The sequence below is a fragment of the Carettochelys insculpta genome, chromosome 21 (assembly GCF_033958435.1).
Source record: "Carettochelys insculpta isolate YL-2023 chromosome 21, ASM3395843v1, whole genome shotgun sequence".
NCBI classification, from domain to species: domain Eukaryota; kingdom Metazoa; phylum Chordata; order Testudines; family Carettochelyidae; genus Carettochelys; species Carettochelys insculpta.
In genome coordinates this window covers 14,480,339-14,500,637 of record NC_134157.1, presented here as the reverse complement: position 1 = coordinate 14,500,637, position 20,299 = coordinate 14,480,339, and the positions used below count along the sequence as shown (strand labels likewise).

The 20,299-nt window shown below is 43.3% G+C and overlaps 1 protein-coding gene across 8 annotated transcripts in view; it reads left to right on the top strand.

The window, feature by feature from the left end:
- The window catches only part of RAPGEF1 (Rap guanine nucleotide exchange factor 1), a 138,504-nt gene that overhangs the window by 57,431 nt on the left and 60,774 nt on the right, over nucleotides 1-20,299 (top strand). For all 8 annotated transcript variants that reach the window (XM_075015093.1, XM_075015092.1, XM_075015089.1 and 5 more), the window contains exons 3-5: nucleotides 6,511-6,689; nucleotides 10,812-10,968; nucleotides 19,726-19,814. In XM_075015093.1, the coding sequence (XP_074871194.1) occupies nucleotides 6,511-6,689; nucleotides 10,812-10,968; nucleotides 19,726-19,814 (425 nt within the window). The remainder of the gene's footprint in view (nucleotides 1-6,510; nucleotides 6,690-10,811; nucleotides 10,969-19,725; nucleotides 19,815-20,299) is intronic.

The following is a 20,299-nucleotide window of genomic DNA, read 5'->3' as shown; positions in this document are numbered from 1 at the left end:
CATCCAAAGGCAGAATACATTTTATGTGCACCAATGCAAATGCAGATGTGCACTGCCAATAGAAATGTACACTTCTGGTTGTGGGTGTCTGTGGGCGCTCTGCTAATCATCTGGGTGGCACCTGAATCTCTCCTGGGTGGCTACTAGAGCATTCAGCTTACAGGGAACACTGGTCACGACCCACGGTTTGAGAACTGTTCACAACAAACTGTTAAGGAGAGAGTGAGTGCCTGGTTCAAAAGAACAAACAAAAAAGCAGTCCAGAAGCACTTTAAAGACTAACAGAATAATTTATGAGGTGATGAGTTTTTGTGGGACAGACCCACGAAAGCTCATCACTTAATAAATTATTTTGTTAGTCTTTAAAGTGCTGCTGGACTGCTTTTTTGTTTTGATAGTATATAGACTAGCACGGTTCTTTCTCTGTTACTGGTTTAAAAGAGTGTTCTGTCCTCTACTGAGAGGAGTTCTTGCAAAGCAGGGGAAATGAGGGTCTTCATGGTTCCTACTTGTCCTCGGAGTGAGAGAAGAAAAGCATGGGTCTCTAACAGCCCTCTTGTTGAGAACAGGATTCGTACAACCTATTACTTGAGAGAAAGGGGAATGATGTGTTTACAATCATCCATCAGAGTAGCTCTGCGAAGATGAAAATGTATTACAGTGAATTCTTTCATATCTGGCAGCCCCAGGACCAGAAGGATGCTGGATATGAAAATATTAAGGTTAACAGAGAAGGTTCCTTTGCCACAAGTTCTGAGAGTGGGGTTGCAATACAGCAGTGCTCCCCGCCCCAAAGCCCTTGGCAGCTCAGTCCCCAGAGCGCCACCTCTGCCCATGCAGCCCTCTCCACGTTCCTTGCAGGGGCTCAGCAGTTCAGGCCCTGGCCATGCTGCTGCGGGGGGTGGGGGGCTAGCTCCAGCCACCCATCCTGCTGCACTCCCCGCCAAGGCTCAGCAGCCCCAGGCGGTTCAGGCCATGGTCCATGCCGCTATGCAGCGGGGCTGACACCGTGGCAGAGGGACGCTCTCCTCACCCCACCCCCTCCCCAACGGCAGCAGTTGCCTAGCAGCCCTGGCTCAGGAGGGATGGGGAGCGGCGGATGCAGCAGCTTTGTATTCCCACCCATGTCCCAGCACCAGGTCCTCCTTAAGAAGGGGAAGAGACATCAATGGCTCAGGGTGGGAAGGGATCCCTTCGCGACCTGCGAGCAGCACAGCCTATGCGCCGGGATAGCTCTTGGTGGCGGTGGCAGTGCCAGTTATCTGAGAGTACCGCCTGATTGAGTACTGGTTAAAAGAGAGTTTACTGTAGTACTTATGTGAGGCCCTGGAGCCCAGAAAGTGCAATTTTTCATAAAGATACCAAATTGTCCAGATCCCAAAGAAATCTTTGTGACATTGGCCCAGAAGAATCCAAACCAGAAATGGTCATCTTAAAAAGAAACCATCTGCCACGTTTCAGCTTGAATGACTGTAACGACCATGGCAAAATGGAGGTTATTATGGAGACTCATCTGGGCCCCTCACTTTGCTAAAGCCACCTGGTCCTGCTCTTAGTGGGCATTGAATTCTATGATGTAACCTGAATTGATGTGACTTTTTTAGTTTTGCTGTCTGTTACAGCAGTAACCATTTTGTAAATGGAAAAAATGTGCCAAAAATCTGTCCCTTTCCCCCACCCGAGTCCTTCCATTGATGGACAGGACAGAGGGGAATAAGAAATGAGAGAGAACACTGATGAGGAGGTTGTACTGAAAGTATATCTGATATTAGAGGGCAGAACATGACTAATAACAGAATAAGGTCTATTCCACAATGGTTCTTTTAATTGTCTAGCAATCCACGTAGAGATTTGTAATATTTATTACAAGAGTTTATAGGAAAGTTAATATATAGTGACTTCTTCAAAGTTTTATTAATAGAGTAGTTGTGCACAACCCATTGAGCTATATACTGGGGAGAATTTGTGCTATTTCGTTTCTATTAATTGATTCACTGACAGGCATGTAAAACAGTGCCATAGCCTTTCCTTTTAATTGGTATCTGACCACAGATGGATTAAACCTATTGGGGAAAAAAAAAAGTATATTTTTGCATCTGAATGATAAACAAGTTTCTTCTTCCACATTATTCCCCCCAAAGAGTTTAAAGAGCAGTATTGGAGAATGGCTGACCAGGCATCTGCTGAACATGTAAAAATACTTTACAAAATGTTACAAGTCTAGGTGCTGGAATTGCATTTATGAGGAAAATAAATTGCACTTTGTAGTTATTACTCAATATTAAAGACAGCTCAGTTGCTGTTCATTTTGGGTAAATTAGCTATTGTTGGTCTTCATTTGAACTCTGACGCTGTCACCCCACAGGCACAAATCTTCAAAATAGCCATGTTTTGAAGATTACTAATGAGGCGCTGAATTGAATATTCAGTACCTCATTAGCATTAGGACACTTCCAGCCACGGTGCTTCTAAAGCGCGCGTCTCAGCACGGCTACACAGGGGTCCTTTTCGAAAGGACCCACACCTTTCGAAATCCCCTTATTCCGCTCAGTCCTAATACTAAAGAGGCGCTGAATATTCAATTCAGTGCCTCATTAGTAATCTTTGAAATGGCCATTAGCATTGCTTTTTCGAAGATTTGTGCCCGTGTAGACACACCCTAAAGCGTTGATCTCTGGTTTAGTCTTAATCCATTTTAATGACTGTCTCCAGCTAATTGATTAGTTCTGCTGTAGCCAACTGATTAGCTTTGTGGCGGGAGAAGAGGGTACCATTGGGTCATTATTACACAGTCTAGATGGAATATGAGGGAGAAGCTCACAGATGAGAGAAAACAAAGAGGAGTATGATGGCACCTTAAAACTGTCAGGTGTACTAGGGCATAAGCTTAGGCCCTAATAAGCTCACTAGTCTTTAAAGTGTCACAGGACTCCTTATTGTTTTTGCTGTAAAAGAATAATACGGCTACATGTCTGAAACTTGACAAATGAGGGATTTTTCCTAGGGTACACGGTATCAAAAAAGAGACCTGGCTGAGAAAAATTCCTGTCTATGCGTGTACTCTCTCGCTTTAAATCTGGGAGTTAAATGACAGTGTATGTCTCACTACAGGGAAGATAGATCCTGCCGCAGTCAAGCTTTCCAAGTTTGATTTATCATGCCCGGTAGAGATGCATTAAATTGAACTTAAAGCACATCAGCATCGGTGCTGCTATTCCTGCCCCTCTTTGGAGTAAGGTTTGCACCTGTTGGCCTCCCTTAGTGGAGACAGTACGGAAGCCTGAATTAAGGTATATCTGCTCCAGCTACGTAATTAACGTAGCTGGAATTGCGTACCTTCATTCAACCTTCCCTGTAGTGTAGACCTGCCCTCGTTGTGCATACGTACAGTAGATAATCTAGCTAGAGTAGAAGCAACAGTACCGTAAGATTCAAGTGTAAATTCAATAACATAGCAAAAGCCTATCCAGTTATTAGAAGGATAGTATGTTCCAGGTCTAATAGTCAACTGTATGCCATCACTTTAGCCTATTCAGTTTTTTACAGGTTCTTACACTGCGCTCATCACCAAAGTATCTGAGTGCCGAACACTTTTTCTAGGTCAGCTATATCTCCTATGTACTGCAATTGTAGTGATTATTTAAGGGAAACTTTCCAAAATCATGCAGTACTATATCGGCTTGCCTCAGTCAAGTAAAGGGAATGGAAGAACTTATTGGTTTGGCTAAGTAGTAAATCCATCTAATTTAATGCCCCAAATGGAAATTGCTAGATCAAGTGGAACTGCTGTTTTAGTTACTTCAGCCATTGCAGATCTGTTCTTTTGCCAGTATAAGGTCACCTGTGGAGCAGGTCAACCAGAGTGAAATTTGAAATAAGAGCCTAGTTTAAGTTCCCTGCAGCAATCAAGATAGGGACCTCTGCTCATATATCTTGGTCATAGGAATGTTTCATGTGCGAGCCTAAACTATAGTGCTTAATGCCTGGGAGCAGTGAGATATTTTAGGAGTATTAATCAATATCCATCCCACCAGCGCTCTCTGCACATCATTCCCTATTATTCGTTGTCTCTAGATTTAGAGTTAACCCCAGGGGAGGCAGAGTTTCCACTGTTTGTTTTGGGCTTGTGCTAGTCTGTTCAGTCTTCTGAGCATCAAGTTGATGGATTTGACATCATATTCTTCACATGAAGTTCTCACATGAAGTTAATCTCATGTTCAATCCTGCTGCATACCAATCTGACATCTGGTGTTTATTTCTGTAGTGAGTTTGTTCTGCGTGATCGGGTTATCAGCCCCATACACAACTGTAGGTCTACAGTGCCTTAATTCTTGTTCTGTGCTGCTCAAATGTGGGTACTTCCCCATCTGCCAGCTGCAGGACTTGTTCTTGGCAGCTCTGAAAACTGGTAGGCACCCTGTGCACTTTGGGGTACAGGAGTATGAAGGAGAAGGGGAGGCAAAGTGGCTAAGGAGGTAGAGGACTGGCCTGAGCCTCAGGGAACATGATTGAGTCCAAGTTTTGTTGCTGGCAGACATTGGACAAGCCATGTTGCTTCAGTTTGACTGTCTGCAAAATGAGGATAATGGTACTGACCTCCTTTGCAAAGCCCTTTAAGATCAACTGATTTAAAATTGGTATATGTGGTACTGAATAATAATACAAGTTTTTGTCAGAGCTTGCCTGGCTACAAACATTGATGCTATAACATGCACAAAAATTTAAGCTTGTCTTCTGCCTTAACAAGATAAATTGGAATAGCAGCTGAAATAAAGGATGGGACCAAGTTCATATGACTCACTAGCGCTGCTTATGAATATCTCATCAGAAGAAATTTGGTCCATTGGCCCCGTTTTTCAGGAAAGCTACAGTTTAACAACTGAAGGGACATGGGGAGGACACAATGCTCATAGGTCATTAATTCTTGAAGCTGAATTTGCTGAAGGGATAATGGATGAAACCCGACCCTGTTAAGCTCTCTACTCCTTACTAGCAATGCTCAGTAGTTAATTTAGATTTCCCCCTCAGGAATTTACTGCCAGTATTAATAGACCCTTAGGCAAGCTCTGGCAAACTTTAAAAAAATAGTCTTTACCAGAACTCCGTTGAACTTGAGAAGTTCCTTTTCCAAAATAGCTGAATGGCAGGCTGTTGAAGGCATTCGCTAAGTTTGTTTCAGTTGATCTCTTCGTTCCTGCCCAATTCATTCACTGACGCCAGAATCTCACATTTGGTGTGACGGTTCATCCCCATGGGAAAACGATTTCCTTCATTCCAGCAGCATTGCAGAGTGAATAGGACTTTTATTTATGAATGAAAGGCCTGAGGCCTTACTCATAAGCGTAGTCCTAATGAAGTTAGTAGGATTACTTGGCATATGGCTGGATGCACATTTATTATTGGAAGTATCAGTGATGGAAGTGAAAACATAGGAATTAGGTTTTGATGACATTCGTATTGGGAATTTGTTTGATTGTGGCGTTTATGATCTCCCTTTTTTCGATGGTTGACTCGTAGCACTAAAATGACTCAAAATAACATTTTTCAAAGGCACCTAAGCCCTATTTAAAAAAAACTCATTCTGGCCTCTGACTTGCAATGAAATCCAGTGGGGCTTAGGCCTGAAAATTTAAAACTTAGGTTTGAAAATTTTACCAAGCACATGTTTCATTTTCATTATGTCATTGCAGTGCTTCTTGTTCTGTTGTTAAAACTCACAAAAGGGCAGATTAGCAAGGTTCAGAGAACAGTGTTACCTAGCCATAGGTCATTGAAAATAATTGTTTTATGATTTAAAAATAGAGCTCATGTGGTGTTTCCATCCCCATTCTTAATTAAAGCAAATAGAGTTGTAATCAGATGGGGGGGAGGGGAGAAGTCCCAGCTGTTGTCATCTCCTTCCTTGAACCATTCATACCATCTGCTCTTCGCACATGTGCATGTCTCACCTGGAAAGCACAGGCTCTCTTTGTCTTTGCTGACTCCAGAGCAGAGTGATAATTCCTCGGTGAGGTAGAAGCTTTGTTTTAAAAATGGCTGAGTGGAATTTCAGTTTGTACCCAAAAGCTTCCACAGAACTTGCTCATTAAAATAAAAAGTCAAAATATTTGTTATGAATAAATGAGACCAGTGTTCCCTGTAAGCTGAGCGCTTAGGCAGCTGCCCACCCAGCTGGTTAGCAGAGTGCGCACAGCCACTTACAGTGGACAGCATCTGTTTCTATTGATGGCACACATCTGCACATGCCTTGGTGCACATAACAAACTTTATTCTGCCCATGGATGGAAAAATTTGAGGGAACAATGAGTTAGATACTGATTATTTTCCTAGGAGAATTGGGATTAAATTTGGACGTTTGTGGAAGGGGCCGTGTGTGCTCTGAAGCAGAAGGTACCTCATTGTGCATGATTGGTTTCACTGTATATCAGATGAATTAATATAGCTTCCCATAAAAACATTCTGTAACCTCTTTTTCCACTCTTCCCCCCTCCCCAAATGTTTTTCCTTTAGAATTTATCTTGGCTTGAGGAGAAGGAAAAGGAAGTTGTAAGTGCACTACGCTACTTTAAAACCATCGTGGACAAAATGGCAATTGACAAGAAAGTGCTGGAGATGCTGCCAGGTTCAGCTAGTAAAGTGCTGGAGGCCATCTTACCCCTGGTCCAGACAGATCCACGGATTCAGCAAAGGTGAATTTCACTTGGGGTATGGACTGTGATGGGGGCTATGCTGTGCAATTTGTCACTCACTTGGAAAAAATCCTGGCACACAAGTGGCATGAAATCTTGCTCTTGCTATTAATAAAAAAGTAGCCAATTTATGAGGCACTTTCAAACAAAGTCTGAAGACGGGATCCCCAGGGCAAAGCAGCTACAACGTAAAATGGACAAGCCCAGCCAATATTTGACAGCAGTTAGATAAGAGAGAGCAAAAAGAGTTGATTTGTGAGAAGGAATGATCGAGTCCCTGGAAGTGAGTTTGAAATAGGAGAAGATGGGGTTATGTGGGGTATGGTTCCAGATATCAGAGGCTTTCAGTGGAAAAAAGTTCTTTGTAGCAAGCAGCTGACATTCTGAAAAATTTTGTATGGGGTGCTGTGCTCTCATTGTGGCTAGTGACAGTAGCAAGCCAAAATCAATGAGGGCAAACGGTATTTAGCTACAAGTAAACCTATCCACGAGGTAATTTTTTCATAGATGAAGTTAGTCCACCTCTGCATTGGAGAAGTCTTTGACGCATATTGTAAATTATCCATTTGGACTTCTGTGAATCAGATTTACATCTAGTGTAAGAAGAGCCAGCTCTGGTGACTTCAGAAGAATATGTGGTCTGAATTCATCCCAGAGTGTGCACTCTTCTACAGTACATTATCTGTGACTCAGTTTTGCACTAAGTGTTACACACTTGTATAGTGAGTTGGACTCCAAAAAAAAAAAAATGTTGTGGCTTGCCAAGATCAGGAGCTCAGCTTGGATTATATGAACTGTAGAGTCTTCAAGTCCAGATGTCTAGGTCTACCAGAGAAGATAATTTCGAGACTTCTGGAGCAGCTGTTTAAAAAACAAACTTCAGCAAAACTCACCATTAAATAATGTTGTATGAATGAAACAGCACAAATATATACTGGAAAATTCAGGTGTGTGAGTCCTGATATCCTGTTAAGATTTCAGGCTGTTCTTGTATATTTTCCCACTAAATATCACCAAATGTAGCTAGGTTTTCCTATGAGATTCCTCTTTGACCTTATTTTCAAGTGTATTTTTGAAAACTTGTCTAGTCGTACTATTGCATTGCCACTTGTGAAGCCTCAACTGCTGATGAGTCCCAGAGGCTCTCAAGGAAACAGATGTGCTGTAATCTGCAGAGATGAATAAGTGATAGACAGTGTCCCTTACAGCAGCTCATAAGAACGGCCATACTGCGTCAGACCAAAGGTCCATCTGGCCCAGTATCCTGTCTGCCGACAGTAGCCAATGCCTGGTACCCCAGAGGAGGTGAACCAAAGACAATGATCAAGCGATTTGTCTCCTGCCATCCATCTCCCACCTTCAACAAAAGGCTAGGCACCATACCTTACCCCTTGCTAATAGCCATCTATGGACCTAACCTCCAAATATTTATCGAGCTCTTTTTTAAACTCTGTTAGAGTCCTGGCCTTCACAGCGTCCTCTGGTAAGGAGTTCCACAGGTTGACTGTGCGCTGTGTGAAGAAAAACTTTCTTTTATTAGTTTTGAACCTGCTACACATTAATTTCATTTGGTGTCCTCTAGTTCTTATATTATGGGAACAAGTAAATAACTTTTCTGTATTCACTTTCTCCACACCATTCATGATTTTATATACCTCTATCATATCGGCCCTCAGTCTCCTTTAGCTCGCTCTAAATGCAGTCACAGGAGGGTGTTACTCTCTACTCTGGTGGGAGCCTTCAGAGTCTAAGCTTTAGCTGGGTTGTTGAGGGAATGTCTGGGGTATAACTGGCTTATTTGCAGTTAGAATAAAAGAGAATGTGTCACTTGGTTATTAACTTCCACGTTTAGGGGCAGTATCACTCCCGTATGAGAGATAGTAGTAGCTGTTGAAATTAGAGTGTTGGTCAGGTTTTCTTTGACCCAGAGTTCCTTTGGCTGCTATCAAGTTTCCCACAGCCATTGAATTCCTTACAAGCACCTGCTTTCGCTTAATCAAATAAAAAGTCCCCTAACTTGTGTCAAGACATCATGTAAAATGTCAGTGCATATCTTTAGGATAGAAAGTGTTGTCTTGGTGTAGTTAATCACTGTCTGAATCATCTCTCCCCAGGGCATGTGTTGAATGAGTTTACTTTACTGTGGAAATTAAAATACAGAATGTGTCTTGGAACACAAGTACTCTCTGAGTTGTCCTCTCACCACAAGTGATTTGATGAGGTCTGAAAGCTGGATGTCAGAATCTAGCTTTTCAGCAGGGAGCTTCCATCATCAATATGGGCTATAGTCATGTGCTCTTTTTCACTGAGTGATGACCTCCTCCTATAGATACTGTATTAGGGCAGGAATCCTGTATGCATGTTCTAGCAAGCGTAGTCCAATTCAGTCATTAAGGAGTTTCGTTGGGTGACGTCCTTTCATGCTGTACTTCTGTATCATACTCCTTTTACTTAATGCCAGCGCTCAAAAGGAGATTTTGATGTTGAGTCTCCCTCAAGAAAAATGCATGTGGATTGGTTGGTCTGTAAGAAAGCCATCCAGTTATTGAATTCCTTTTTGATTTTTGGAGAAACATTTGCAACAAGGAGGAAAAAAGTAATTACGTGTAGTACAAAGTAGATTTTGCAATTACTGCCTTCTTAGAAGGAAGTGGATTGAAGATTAGTAGTATAGATATCAAAGCCTTGGAAAGAGTCAGGGGAGGAACCCATTTAGAAAACGTCTACTTCCCAGATAACTTCTCTTGAAACGAGACAGAATACTGACAAGTACTATAGTTCTGAAAAATGTACTCTCCATTCTTTGCAGCTCTCCCTTTGAAGTTTTAGAACAGTTCATTAGCTCACCTAGTGCTTGGTTCTGCAAACCTCATTCACCCAAGGAATCTCATTGAAGTTTATCGCCTCTTAATAAGACCAGTCATTACATCACTGGAGACACACCAGGAGAATTAGACAATGGGGAATACTTGAGAGTCAGGGTTGCAGGATCACATGTATTTTCAAAACATCTCTTCTATTTGTGATGGAGCTTCAGTGAAAAATAGCTATTAGGTCTTTGTGGGAACATCATCCAGTGTCAGTATACCTTGTTTGTAAGCAAACTTGACATTTTCAGAGATGGTAGAGTACAGCTTATGGTAAAATTTTTAGTTCTTCTTTTCCCCAAGAATAATTTTCTTTTCTTCAGAACAACGGTAAACAGTTGTAAAAGGGACATTCAGACCCAAACTATTGTGCACACAGTGTTGGAAGAAAACTTTTTATAAGGAAATGGAGGTAAGTTCCATATTTACATGGATTAAGAAGAGTGAGAAACTTATTCTCAAAACTATGAAAAATGTATTTTAATACAATTGTTTCAGCTGCTACTCCAGAACAAGTAGAGTAACTGCAACAGAAGTCAAAACAAAAAGTAGTCAAGTAGCACTTTAAAGATTAGCAAAATAGTTTATTAGGTGAGCTTTCGTGGGGCAGACCCACTTCTTGAGACCATAGCCAGACCAGAACTATGCAACAGACGTGAAGTCCAGGTCGTGTTTTGGTCCTACTGCAATATGAAATCCAGGAGAGGGAATTAACAGACTAAACATTCATGTAGGGCTCAGTAGAAATTTTACCTTTTGCTAATATACAGAATGGCTGTGTCTGCACTAAACCAAAACTTCGAAATGGCCATGCAAATGGCCATTTTGCAGTTTACTAATGAAGCGCTGAAATACATATTCAGCACCTCATTAGAATGACAGCAACCATGGCACTTCGAAATTGATGCGGCTCGCTGCCGTGCAGCTCATCCAGACAGGGCTCCTTGATTTAGGGGATTTCAAAGTTGGAGGGGTCCTTTTGAAAAGAAGCCCTGTCTGGATGAGCTGCTCGGCGGCGAGCCGCGTCAATTTCGAAGTGCCGCAGCGGCCGGCATTCTAATGAGGCGCTGAATATGTATTTCAGCGCTTCTAGTAAATTTGAAATGGCCATTTGCATGGCCATTTCGAAGTTTTGGGCTAGTGTAGACGTAGCCAATATGTTTAAAAATAAATTGTGAGATCTGCAGTAATTTATCTATTAACATAATTTTTTCACAATTTTTATTATCTCTTGAACTCATTTGTTTCCCTACAGTTCTGCCATCTCTTCCTGCTATAGCAGGGTGTACCAGAGTCTGGGAAATCTGATTCGTTGGTCTGATCAGGTGATGCTGGAGGGGGTGAACTCAGAAGACAAGGAGATGGTGACCACAGTGAAGGGTGTCATAAAAGCTGTTTTGGATGGAGTTAAGGTATGATATGCTAGAGCAGATACAGCTATACAGAGTAAGATACTCATCTTTTCTAAAAGATTTATTTGGAGGATAAAGACAGCAGTTTTTAGGAGCATGTAATCCATAAACATACCGTTCTTGACAAGAATAAATTCTTATCTCTGAAGTCTACTGTCGCGCAAATGAGATTGCCTTATCTGATGTGTTTCTCAAGAACCAGCACAAACGGTTAGCACAGCAGTGCGTACTGGAGCATGCCAGAAGCAGTGATTGTATTAAATTTTTAGTGAGCCTTCCCCATTCCGAATGCAGCTTACAGGTTGGAGTTCACGTATTTTCTGTCTAGACAAAGGGTAATGGAATGTTTCCCATTAATGCTCAAGGAGAATCAAAGATCCAGCCTTTTAACATTAATGGCAAGGCATGAATCAGTAATATGATGCTGCAGTTGCTTGTCATTGGGGGCTGGTGACTGGAGCTAGGCTACTGTCAATTGTTTTGGAGGATTGGTTTGCATAAGCACTGTATCTTCTGTGTGGCCTTCTTGGAACACTCCTCCTCCCTTCTTTGCCTTCAGATACTACTAGCTTGCCTCCAAATAGGTTTCTGTTGTCCATGTTTCTCCTTACCATCTCCCAGACCTTTCCCCACCTTTGCTGATGCTCTGCAGCCCAGTCACCATAGCAGCATCTATGCTGGGTCTTACTTCCTTGAATTTAATGTTTGCACACCCCAGAGGTTTTCTTGATTAGATACTTTATGTTCAGGGTCTCTTGTCAAAGGCCCCAGTCACTAAGAAAGAAGCTGTCATACTTGTTGGAGCTGTACTTTAAAAGGCAGGAAAATCTGAAGTGCAGAAAGAGGGAATTAAGCCTTTTATACCAAACTTAGTCAGACCTGTAAACTCTGTTTAGAGGATCAAGGACTGAAGTACAGTTGGGGTAAGTACTTATTCCAGCTGACTGACTTAACACATTCTTACTTCCTTAGAAAATCATATAACTAATAAGACTACCTATTAATATATGTAGTTATGTAGAATATGTAGTATAAAATAGTGCTTTTCATCGGTAGACCTCAAAGCACTTTACAAAAGAGATCATATATCATTATCCCCATTTTGCAGATGGAAAAACTGTGGCATAGGAAAGCACAGTAACTTGCACATGTTACCTAGCAGGCCAGCAGCAGAGTCCAGAATTTCCAAGGTTTCCAGTGTTCCAATGTTCCCCTCCAGTGGTCTGTCTATTGGACGACATTGCCTTCTTTTTATTATACTCAAACTTGCCTTTACAAAAGAAAAAAGCAGATCTGTGGCACTTTAAAGACTAACAGAATAATTTAATGGGTGATGAGCTGTCGTGGGGGCAGACCCACTTCTTTAGATCTGGAAATAGAAAAGAATGGAGAGTCACTGCCAGAAGGGTTGGTATGCTGTCCTGAGTATTCCTTTAATTAGTAAAAATAATCCTATTGGTTCTGAAGGCTTTTAAAGTTGTTTGTTTGAAACAAAATATTTCCATCATCCAGAGAAGTCACATTCCCAGGATTATTCTGTTTGATGTGCCCCTGAAACTTAGGCACCAAATATCAGCTAAAATGAGTGCTTAATTTTCAGCATGGGCTGAGATGGGAGAAGGTTGGGTGTAGAAATGTAGGGGCAATGGCTCAGCTGGTATAAATCAGCAGAGTTCCCTTGAGTACAGTGACACTGTGGCAATGTGCACCTCCTGAGGATGTGCCCCATAGTGTCCAAACAGCTCAACAAATATGGGAGGTAGCAGAACACTGCTGTGGCCCTGTTTACATATGTATAGTCTTGTGCACTCGTGTGTGTGTGTGTGTGTGTGTCCTCAGACTTATCCTGTGCAGAACCACTGCATACAAATACCAATTTGCTTTTAACTTAAACAATTACCTTAAATATCTGGTATTTGTACTCTTGGCTGGAAAGCAGACACAATTTCAGTGTAAGTGATGTAAAAGTTTCTCTTACTGTGTGGGAAGAGGGGAGCTATTTTAGAAGAGTCAAGCTGGTGGTATCTGGAAGCAGGAAGTCAGAATTGCGACACTTCAATGCCTGAAGCGATTTCTGTAATGTTAGTAAAATCTCCATTGAATCCCAGTTCTACTTTTTAGTACTTGCTTCCTTCTTTGTTCAAAGTATTGTGCATGGGGCAGCCACCTGCCCTTTTGTATTATTATTTGCTGTGTTCATCTCAGGGTTGTTTTTTTATAGCAAGGAAAATTCCCTTTTATGATTATACCATTAAAAACAATCCATCTCATTTTGGAATTTCCAGTTTGCTGAAGTAGCACAGAGATACCAGTAATCACACATGATTAAAATGACAGGAGCTTTTTACAGGCCTGATAAGGAGTAGCTGGATATGTATCTGGCCCACTTGTTTATCCCTCTGAATGGTGAACTAAGGCCTCTCAGGCCTCTCATTCCTGTTATAATGGGAAGAGGAAGGGGGAGGGGAAAAGAAAATCTGGTGAGAAATTTGGTAATGTTTTAAAAATTTGAAGCACCTTTAACTGGTTTTGAAGGGGGGGGCAGTCTTTAGTGCTGGGCTGGAGTTGTTTGGTAAGGAAATGGGAGCTGGTGGAATTCTGAAGTATAGAGCTAGGTGAGTATGTGATTTTCCACTTTGGTCACAATTCCAGAAAACCATGGAAACTTTTTTTAGTTTGAGTTGAACCAAATATGAAATTTGTTCAGAATTTCTGGTGTCTTGAAAAAGTTTGCCCAAAATGAGGATTTTGTTGTAGGGGGCAACTACAGGCTGGATCAACAGACATAAGTCAATTCAGCAAGGGTCAGTTTTTAAATTGACAGCTTAGCACTCTCCTGTTGATTCCGTTGCTCTACCAGCATGTGAAGAATAAGCAAAGTTGACAAGAGAGGGTCACCTATTGACTTACCATGTTGATGACACCACAGTATGCAGACATAAGTACATGGATGTCACCTACGCTTTTCGCATGCCAGAGGCTGCATAACAGGTCGACAGCCTGTGGAGTGTAGACAACCCCTGGGTCTCCCACATCTCAGGTCCGTGCCCTAATCACTGGGCTAAAGGTTATGAAGGGTAGCAGCGTCATCACCATGTCATTGTCTTCCTGCTGGCCATTCTGTAAAAGTCTGAAAATATTTGTGTCAAATTTGCAACTAGCTTTGAGTCAAGCAAAACCACAGGTTTTCCCTCCTCCCCCGCCCCCAAGAAATCCATTTGAAAAATTCCACATGCACCTCTATTCAGGTATGCATTCATTTGGAACATGGAAATAACAGAGCAAAATAATTTTGGGCCACTCCCAAGTATTGTTACTCTTATTCCATGTCATTGCATGTGATGAGATTGTCTCATTTCCACAGTAATGGTCTGAAATATTGTTAGCAGGGCTTTAAAGCCTCAGTTTAGATTCTTTTCCCCGATGCGCTCTCTAGATTCCCATTGCCAGAGAGGCTTCTCTCTTGTTAAAGCAGTGAAAAGAGAAAATTGACTAAGCACATTAACTTTCAGCCTCCAGAGATTGTCAACATTATGGCAGTGGTTGCCAGTGGCACAAACCTTGTCATGATTCAAGTTGAGTTGGTTAGGCTTATTTAAAACAATGGAGAAGGGGGAAAGAGGAAGCTCACCAGCAGACTTTACTCTTCACTATGCCAAGAGCCTCTCAGGCATATTTCAGCTTTCAGTTTAACTACCGTTCATTTCATTTAGTTTTCTCTTGTATGTTACGTGAAGTCATTGATCTTGCTCCCGAGTGTCTGATAATCTGACAAAGGGCCTGCTCCAAAGCACATGGAAGTTTGTTGGAGTCTTTCCAATTACTTTATTGGCCATTGGATCTGGTCCAAAATGTATAAAGGCAGCAATCTAGTGAGTCACTGCTCAGTCTTGATCATGACTTGGTACATGTAATGCCAGCTGCAGCACAATCCCTTTGCCAGCTCTGTGGTAGTAGGAATAACGAGTGTGGTGATGTAGCCAAATGGTTCTCAATAATCTGAGCTCTTGGGGGTGAAAATCCTTTTGGGATCCCAGTTTCCTTGTGCTTCTGTACAAATGTGAAAGGGAACATTGAAAATGGAGTTCAGCTAACGTGTTTGATTCTCCTCCTTTGTAAGATACCCTCTTGCACTGTGTAGAGTTGTGGTTCTTGCTTGGTGTGTCCCAGAATGACATTTTATTAAGAGAACAAGGAAGTGCCAGCAGGATTTCAGACACTCAGGGAAGTCAGATTTTTAAAAGATTAGTTAAAACTTCTGCAAAGTGGGGGCACACTGCACATGTTCAGCAGAGAGATCCGAGATTAACTCAATATTGACAAGTTTGCAGTTCCTCTTGAACTGAGGGTGTTTGATAATTACGGCTTTTGTACAAGTATCGGAGGGGTAGCCGTATTAGTCTGGATCTGTAACAGCAACAAAGGAGCCTGTGGCACCTTATAGACTAACAGAAAAGTTTTGAGCATGAGCTTTTGTGAGCACAAACTCACTTCATCAGATGAAGTGAGTCTGTGCTCACGAAAGCTCATGCTCAGAACTTTTCTGTTAGTCTATAAGGTGCCACAGGACCCTTCGTAGCTTTTGTACAGTGTCTTCACTGGAGATCAGCACAGTGTAATTTATGGATACAGTTGTACGCCCTGAAGCCGTATTGCTACCCATTTCAAATTATTAGCACTGACAAACATGGCTTACCCTGGGTGAGCAAAAAGGCCTGTCAGAGAAAACATTAACTGTGGCCAGTGTGTTTTTTTTTAATCGTGGACTTCGCTTTTCATCCTTGTCAGAAGTAAGCTTTGCACTTCCCTCTGAACTCTCCTCTCCTCTACTACACTTCCTCCATCTGTCCCAGATCAGAGCAGCGTTGTAGCACCAGCCATATCAGGCACTCGTGCCCTGGCGGCTCCTCCATCATGTCTTATTCAGCGTATGTGGGCTCTCCCAGTCTGACCTCTCTCAAGCTTGGGTGTTTTGCTCTGCTTTTAATTGGTGTCCATTCTTACACAAGGTAGATTGGTTTTGAGTACAAACCAGGCCAAGCATGTGTAAACAATCCCCAATCCCAAAAGTGTCTGCTGTGGGCACAATGTCTTGTTGAAATAGGTTGTGACTCTTACTTCAAATTACTCTTTTCCTCAGTAGGATGGTGGTGATGACATTGTAATCGTGTTGATTCATGTTTTATGAAGCCTTGACACTTGTTTCCTAACTCATCAGATACAGCTGTGAAGATGTTAAAAGAATTTCAGAAATAACGAGCAGTCCTGTGGCATCTGAGAGATTAACAAATTTGTCAGTGGAAGTACAAAATCCAGAGTTTATATAGTGAGGGGGGAGAAGAGGGAGGGGGACAAAAGGAAGGTACCTGTCACTAATAGGACCAGTTAATGAAGCATATGTCCAGCTGAATTTGCTTTATTAACTGGTTCTACTAGTGATAAGTACCTTTTTTTTGTCCTCCCTCCTCTCCCCAAATGCTCCTGACCGTAATAAATTTGGTAGACTCTAAGGTGCCACAGGACTGCTTGTTATTTGTGAAGTTACAGACTAACATGGCTACCCTTCAAAATTTCGGTTTGCTTAAAAAATTAGTCCTTTGCAACTTCCTTTGAATGACATGCAGAAGAGCCAATGTAATCTGAAAGCACTGGTAGTTATCCATCTGATTTGACCAGGGCACGAGTTTATAGCTTTGAGTAACAGATCTATTTGTCTGCCTCAAACCTCCATAAAATGTGCTCTCTACTATAATGGCATTGTTGGAGCATGAGTGATTGTTTTGACTGCTGGCAGACTTGAAGTTCAGGATTATCATGTCTTTATCTTTTTATCCAGTCTTATCTCTTACAGCCTGATAGAATACAGAAGTTCTTTGTACGATCATGAAAATGCCATAACTATAGTATTAAGTGAGGCAGGCCTTTTAAATTAATTTAATTCAGCTGAATGGAATCCTATGGAAAACAAAATTATACTTTTTTTATAATTACAGATAGTCCCTGACTTACGAACAGGTTATGTTCCCAACACCTGGTCGTAACTTGATTTGGTCGTAAGTCGGAAATACCCTTATACTGTAATCCATCGAGGTGTGCAAGGATTGCATTCCATGCAGCCCTCACATACCTTGAATTTCACATAAATCAGGGAGGTCTTGGGTTGGGGCCCTTGGAGGTGGCAGGGAGTTAAGCCTGGGGTGGGCTGGGGTGGTGGGAGGGCACCAGCTCCCTGCCCCCACACGCCCACCCCGGGCTAGGAGTTGGACCCGGGCAGCAGGGGGTTGGGGTGGAGGTTGAGCCCAGCCAGGGGGTTGGAGCCAGGGCTGCTGTGGTGGTGGGTAGGGGGGTTGGAGCTGGTGTTGGGAGCCCCAGGTGCAGGTTGAAGCCGGAGCCCCACATGCCAGGGAGTGAGAGCTGGAGCTGTGGTGGGGGACTGGGGGGAATTGACCAGGGTGAACCAGGACTGGGGGTGGGGAGTAAAGTCTCATGCATCTGCAGTGGCTGACAGCCCCACGCGTGCTGGGGGGGTGGGGGTGGCAGGGGGTTGAGCTGGGCAGAGGGGGGATTGAACAGGGGTGAACTGGGGCGGGAGTGCGTTGCGCTGGCATGGGGGATAGAGCCTCTGTGCACGCTGGTGGTGGCTGACAGCCGGAGTCCCAAGCATGGTGGGGGTGAGCTGAGGCCACAGGGGAGAGAGGTTGAGCTGGGCAGAGAGGTTGAATGGGGTGCACCAGGGTGGGGTGCTTGAATGGGGGTCAGATTGGGGCCACACAGGGGCTGGGTCCGGGTATGTGTGTCGGGGGGTTGGTGAATGAAGGCTGGAGCCAGGTCCACGGGGTTTGGAGGGGAGCCCCAGGTGTGTGGCTGGAGCCCCTTGCTGAGGGAGGTGAGCTGGGGCACTTGCGGGGGGGAGGGTGAGCTGGAGGTTGGTTGTAAGTACGTATGGTTATAGGTCAATGTGTTTGTAAGTCAGGGACCGCCTGTACGTATCTATATATTTATAAAACTTAAAATAATTTAATGATTTTATTAGCTGACTGACGTGATGTCCTATACTGGGAAGGGCAGTAAACTTTGATGGCGGGTGGGAGACCACCACTCCCAAGATTTTGTAAGTGTTCAAGGGCTGCACTTTTTTATGGAGAGGGTGTGGGATCTGGGGATGTAGGTTGGGTGCAGAAGGCAGCTCAGAGTAGGGAACTGGGGTGCAGAAGAGGATGTCTGGTCTGCGAGGGAGTTTGGATGAAGGAGGCAGTTGTGACCCCTGGGTCAGGGTGTTGGGGTGCAGGGTCCAGTAGTGGGAATGGGTGCAGAGAATGATTCTGGCCTGCAGGATGGGTTTAGGAGGGGGTGTAGAGTGTGGGAGGGAGTTGGGATGCAGGAGGGGGTGGCACACCAGAGGCAGGCTCTGGTTCGGAGGCACTTCTTACCTAAGCAGCTCCTCACCAGCAGCATACTCGGGCAAACTTCCCTGCCTGCCCGCAGTGCCAGGTAGTGTTCCCTGTGCACTGAGCACTTGGGCAGCCACTCAGGAAAGCTTCAGGTGCTGCCCAGCTTATTAGCAGAGTGCCCACAGTGGACAGCATGTGTTTCTACTAGTGGTGCACATCCACACGTACCTTGGTGCATGTAACAAAATTTATTCTGTCCATGGATGGAAAAAATTAGAGGGAACACTGGCCCCAGACCACTCAAAGTTGGCTGTTCCATGTAGTTCTCTACATTGTGGGGGGAGGCTTTTCAGGCTGGCCCCATCCCCAGGAAAATCAGCTCCCATTTGGCTGATTTCTGGCCAATAGGAGCTGAAAAATTTGCTTGGGGCAGGGGCAGCTTGGAAAGCCCTCCTCCTTCCCTATCCCCCTTGCCCTCCACAGTGCAGGGAGCCACAGGGAGCAGCCAGCTGCTTTAAGTGCACTGCAGGGGTGGGCCATTGGCTTGATTTAAAGTCTTGACAGACTGGATCCAGCCCGTGGTCCATATCTTAGCAACCACTGTCCTGTACTTAACTTTATTCATAAGGTTGCCTTATAGTCTTATCTCAACAGAGTTGTTATTGTGTCATCTCCTTTGAGGTGCTATTAGCCAGTCTCCACACTATGGTTCAGAGAGCTTGTAGGAAGGAGACTAGGTTATTTCCCACTAAATGAAGCTCTTCAAGATTCCTTCATCATACATGAACGGATTGCTAATTCTGGGTTGAGCTCTTATTTTGAGTAGGTTCATAGATTCCAAGGCCAGAAGGAATGATTGTGATCATCTGGTAATTCTGACCTTCTGTATAACGCAGCTCAGAGAACTTCCCCAAAATAATTGCTCGAGCATGTCTTTGAACAAACCATCCAATCTTGATTTGAAATTCCTCTGTGATAGAGGACAGAGAGCATAGTGCATGGCTACTGCCCTTGGAACAGAGTTGAAGTGAAGCTTCAAGTGGACCCCAGATGTTGCCGGACAAGAGAGTACTGAATTTAAGAGGTTAAATTTGTTGCAAATTCCTGTATTTTATAAACAAGCAGGGTAGATGAACACAAAAGTGGTTTGTGCATCATGGAATACACTGTATTTATTTCTTTGGCACACTGCTGTTTCTTTTAGCTAGTTATAATATTTCACTATCATAAAGAGTTGGTGCTCTTGACACCTTGCTTCAGGTTGCTCTGACTCCTTTCTAAGAGGAGCAGGGAGATTGCCATCACTGTGCTACACTTCAGCAAAAAGCCATGGCATTTATCCTTTGCTATTTTTGCCTTTATGTAGGAGCTGGTCAGACTCACAATCGAGAAGCAGGAACATCCATCTCCCACAAGCCCAGTTAAACCCAGTTTACCAGCGTGTAAATCTGACAGGTAGGTCACTGACAAATGGTTGTTTGGGGCCTTAAGAGAGACATGTGTAGCTTGATGTCTGTGTCAAAACAAAAAGCAGTCAAGTAGCACTTTAAAGACTAGCAAAATAGTTTATGAGGTGAGCTTTCGTGGGACAGATCCACTTCTTCAGACCATAGCCAGACCAGAACAGACTGAATATTTAAGACACAGAGGACCAAAAACAGTAAGCAAGGAGGACAAATCAGAAAAAGATAATCAAGGTGAGCAAATCAGAGAGTGGAGGGGTGGGTCTGTCCCACGAAAGCTCACCTAATAAACTATTTTGCTAGTTTTTAAAGTGCTACTTGACTGCTTTTTGTTTTGATAGTGTATAGATGAGCACGGCTTACTCTCTGTTACTATTGATGTCTGTGTGTGAGTTTATTTCTTGCCCCAGTAGCTGAATACATCTGGGCCAGCATGTGGTGCACTTCCTCCATCAGGAAAGCACCATACTCCTCAGG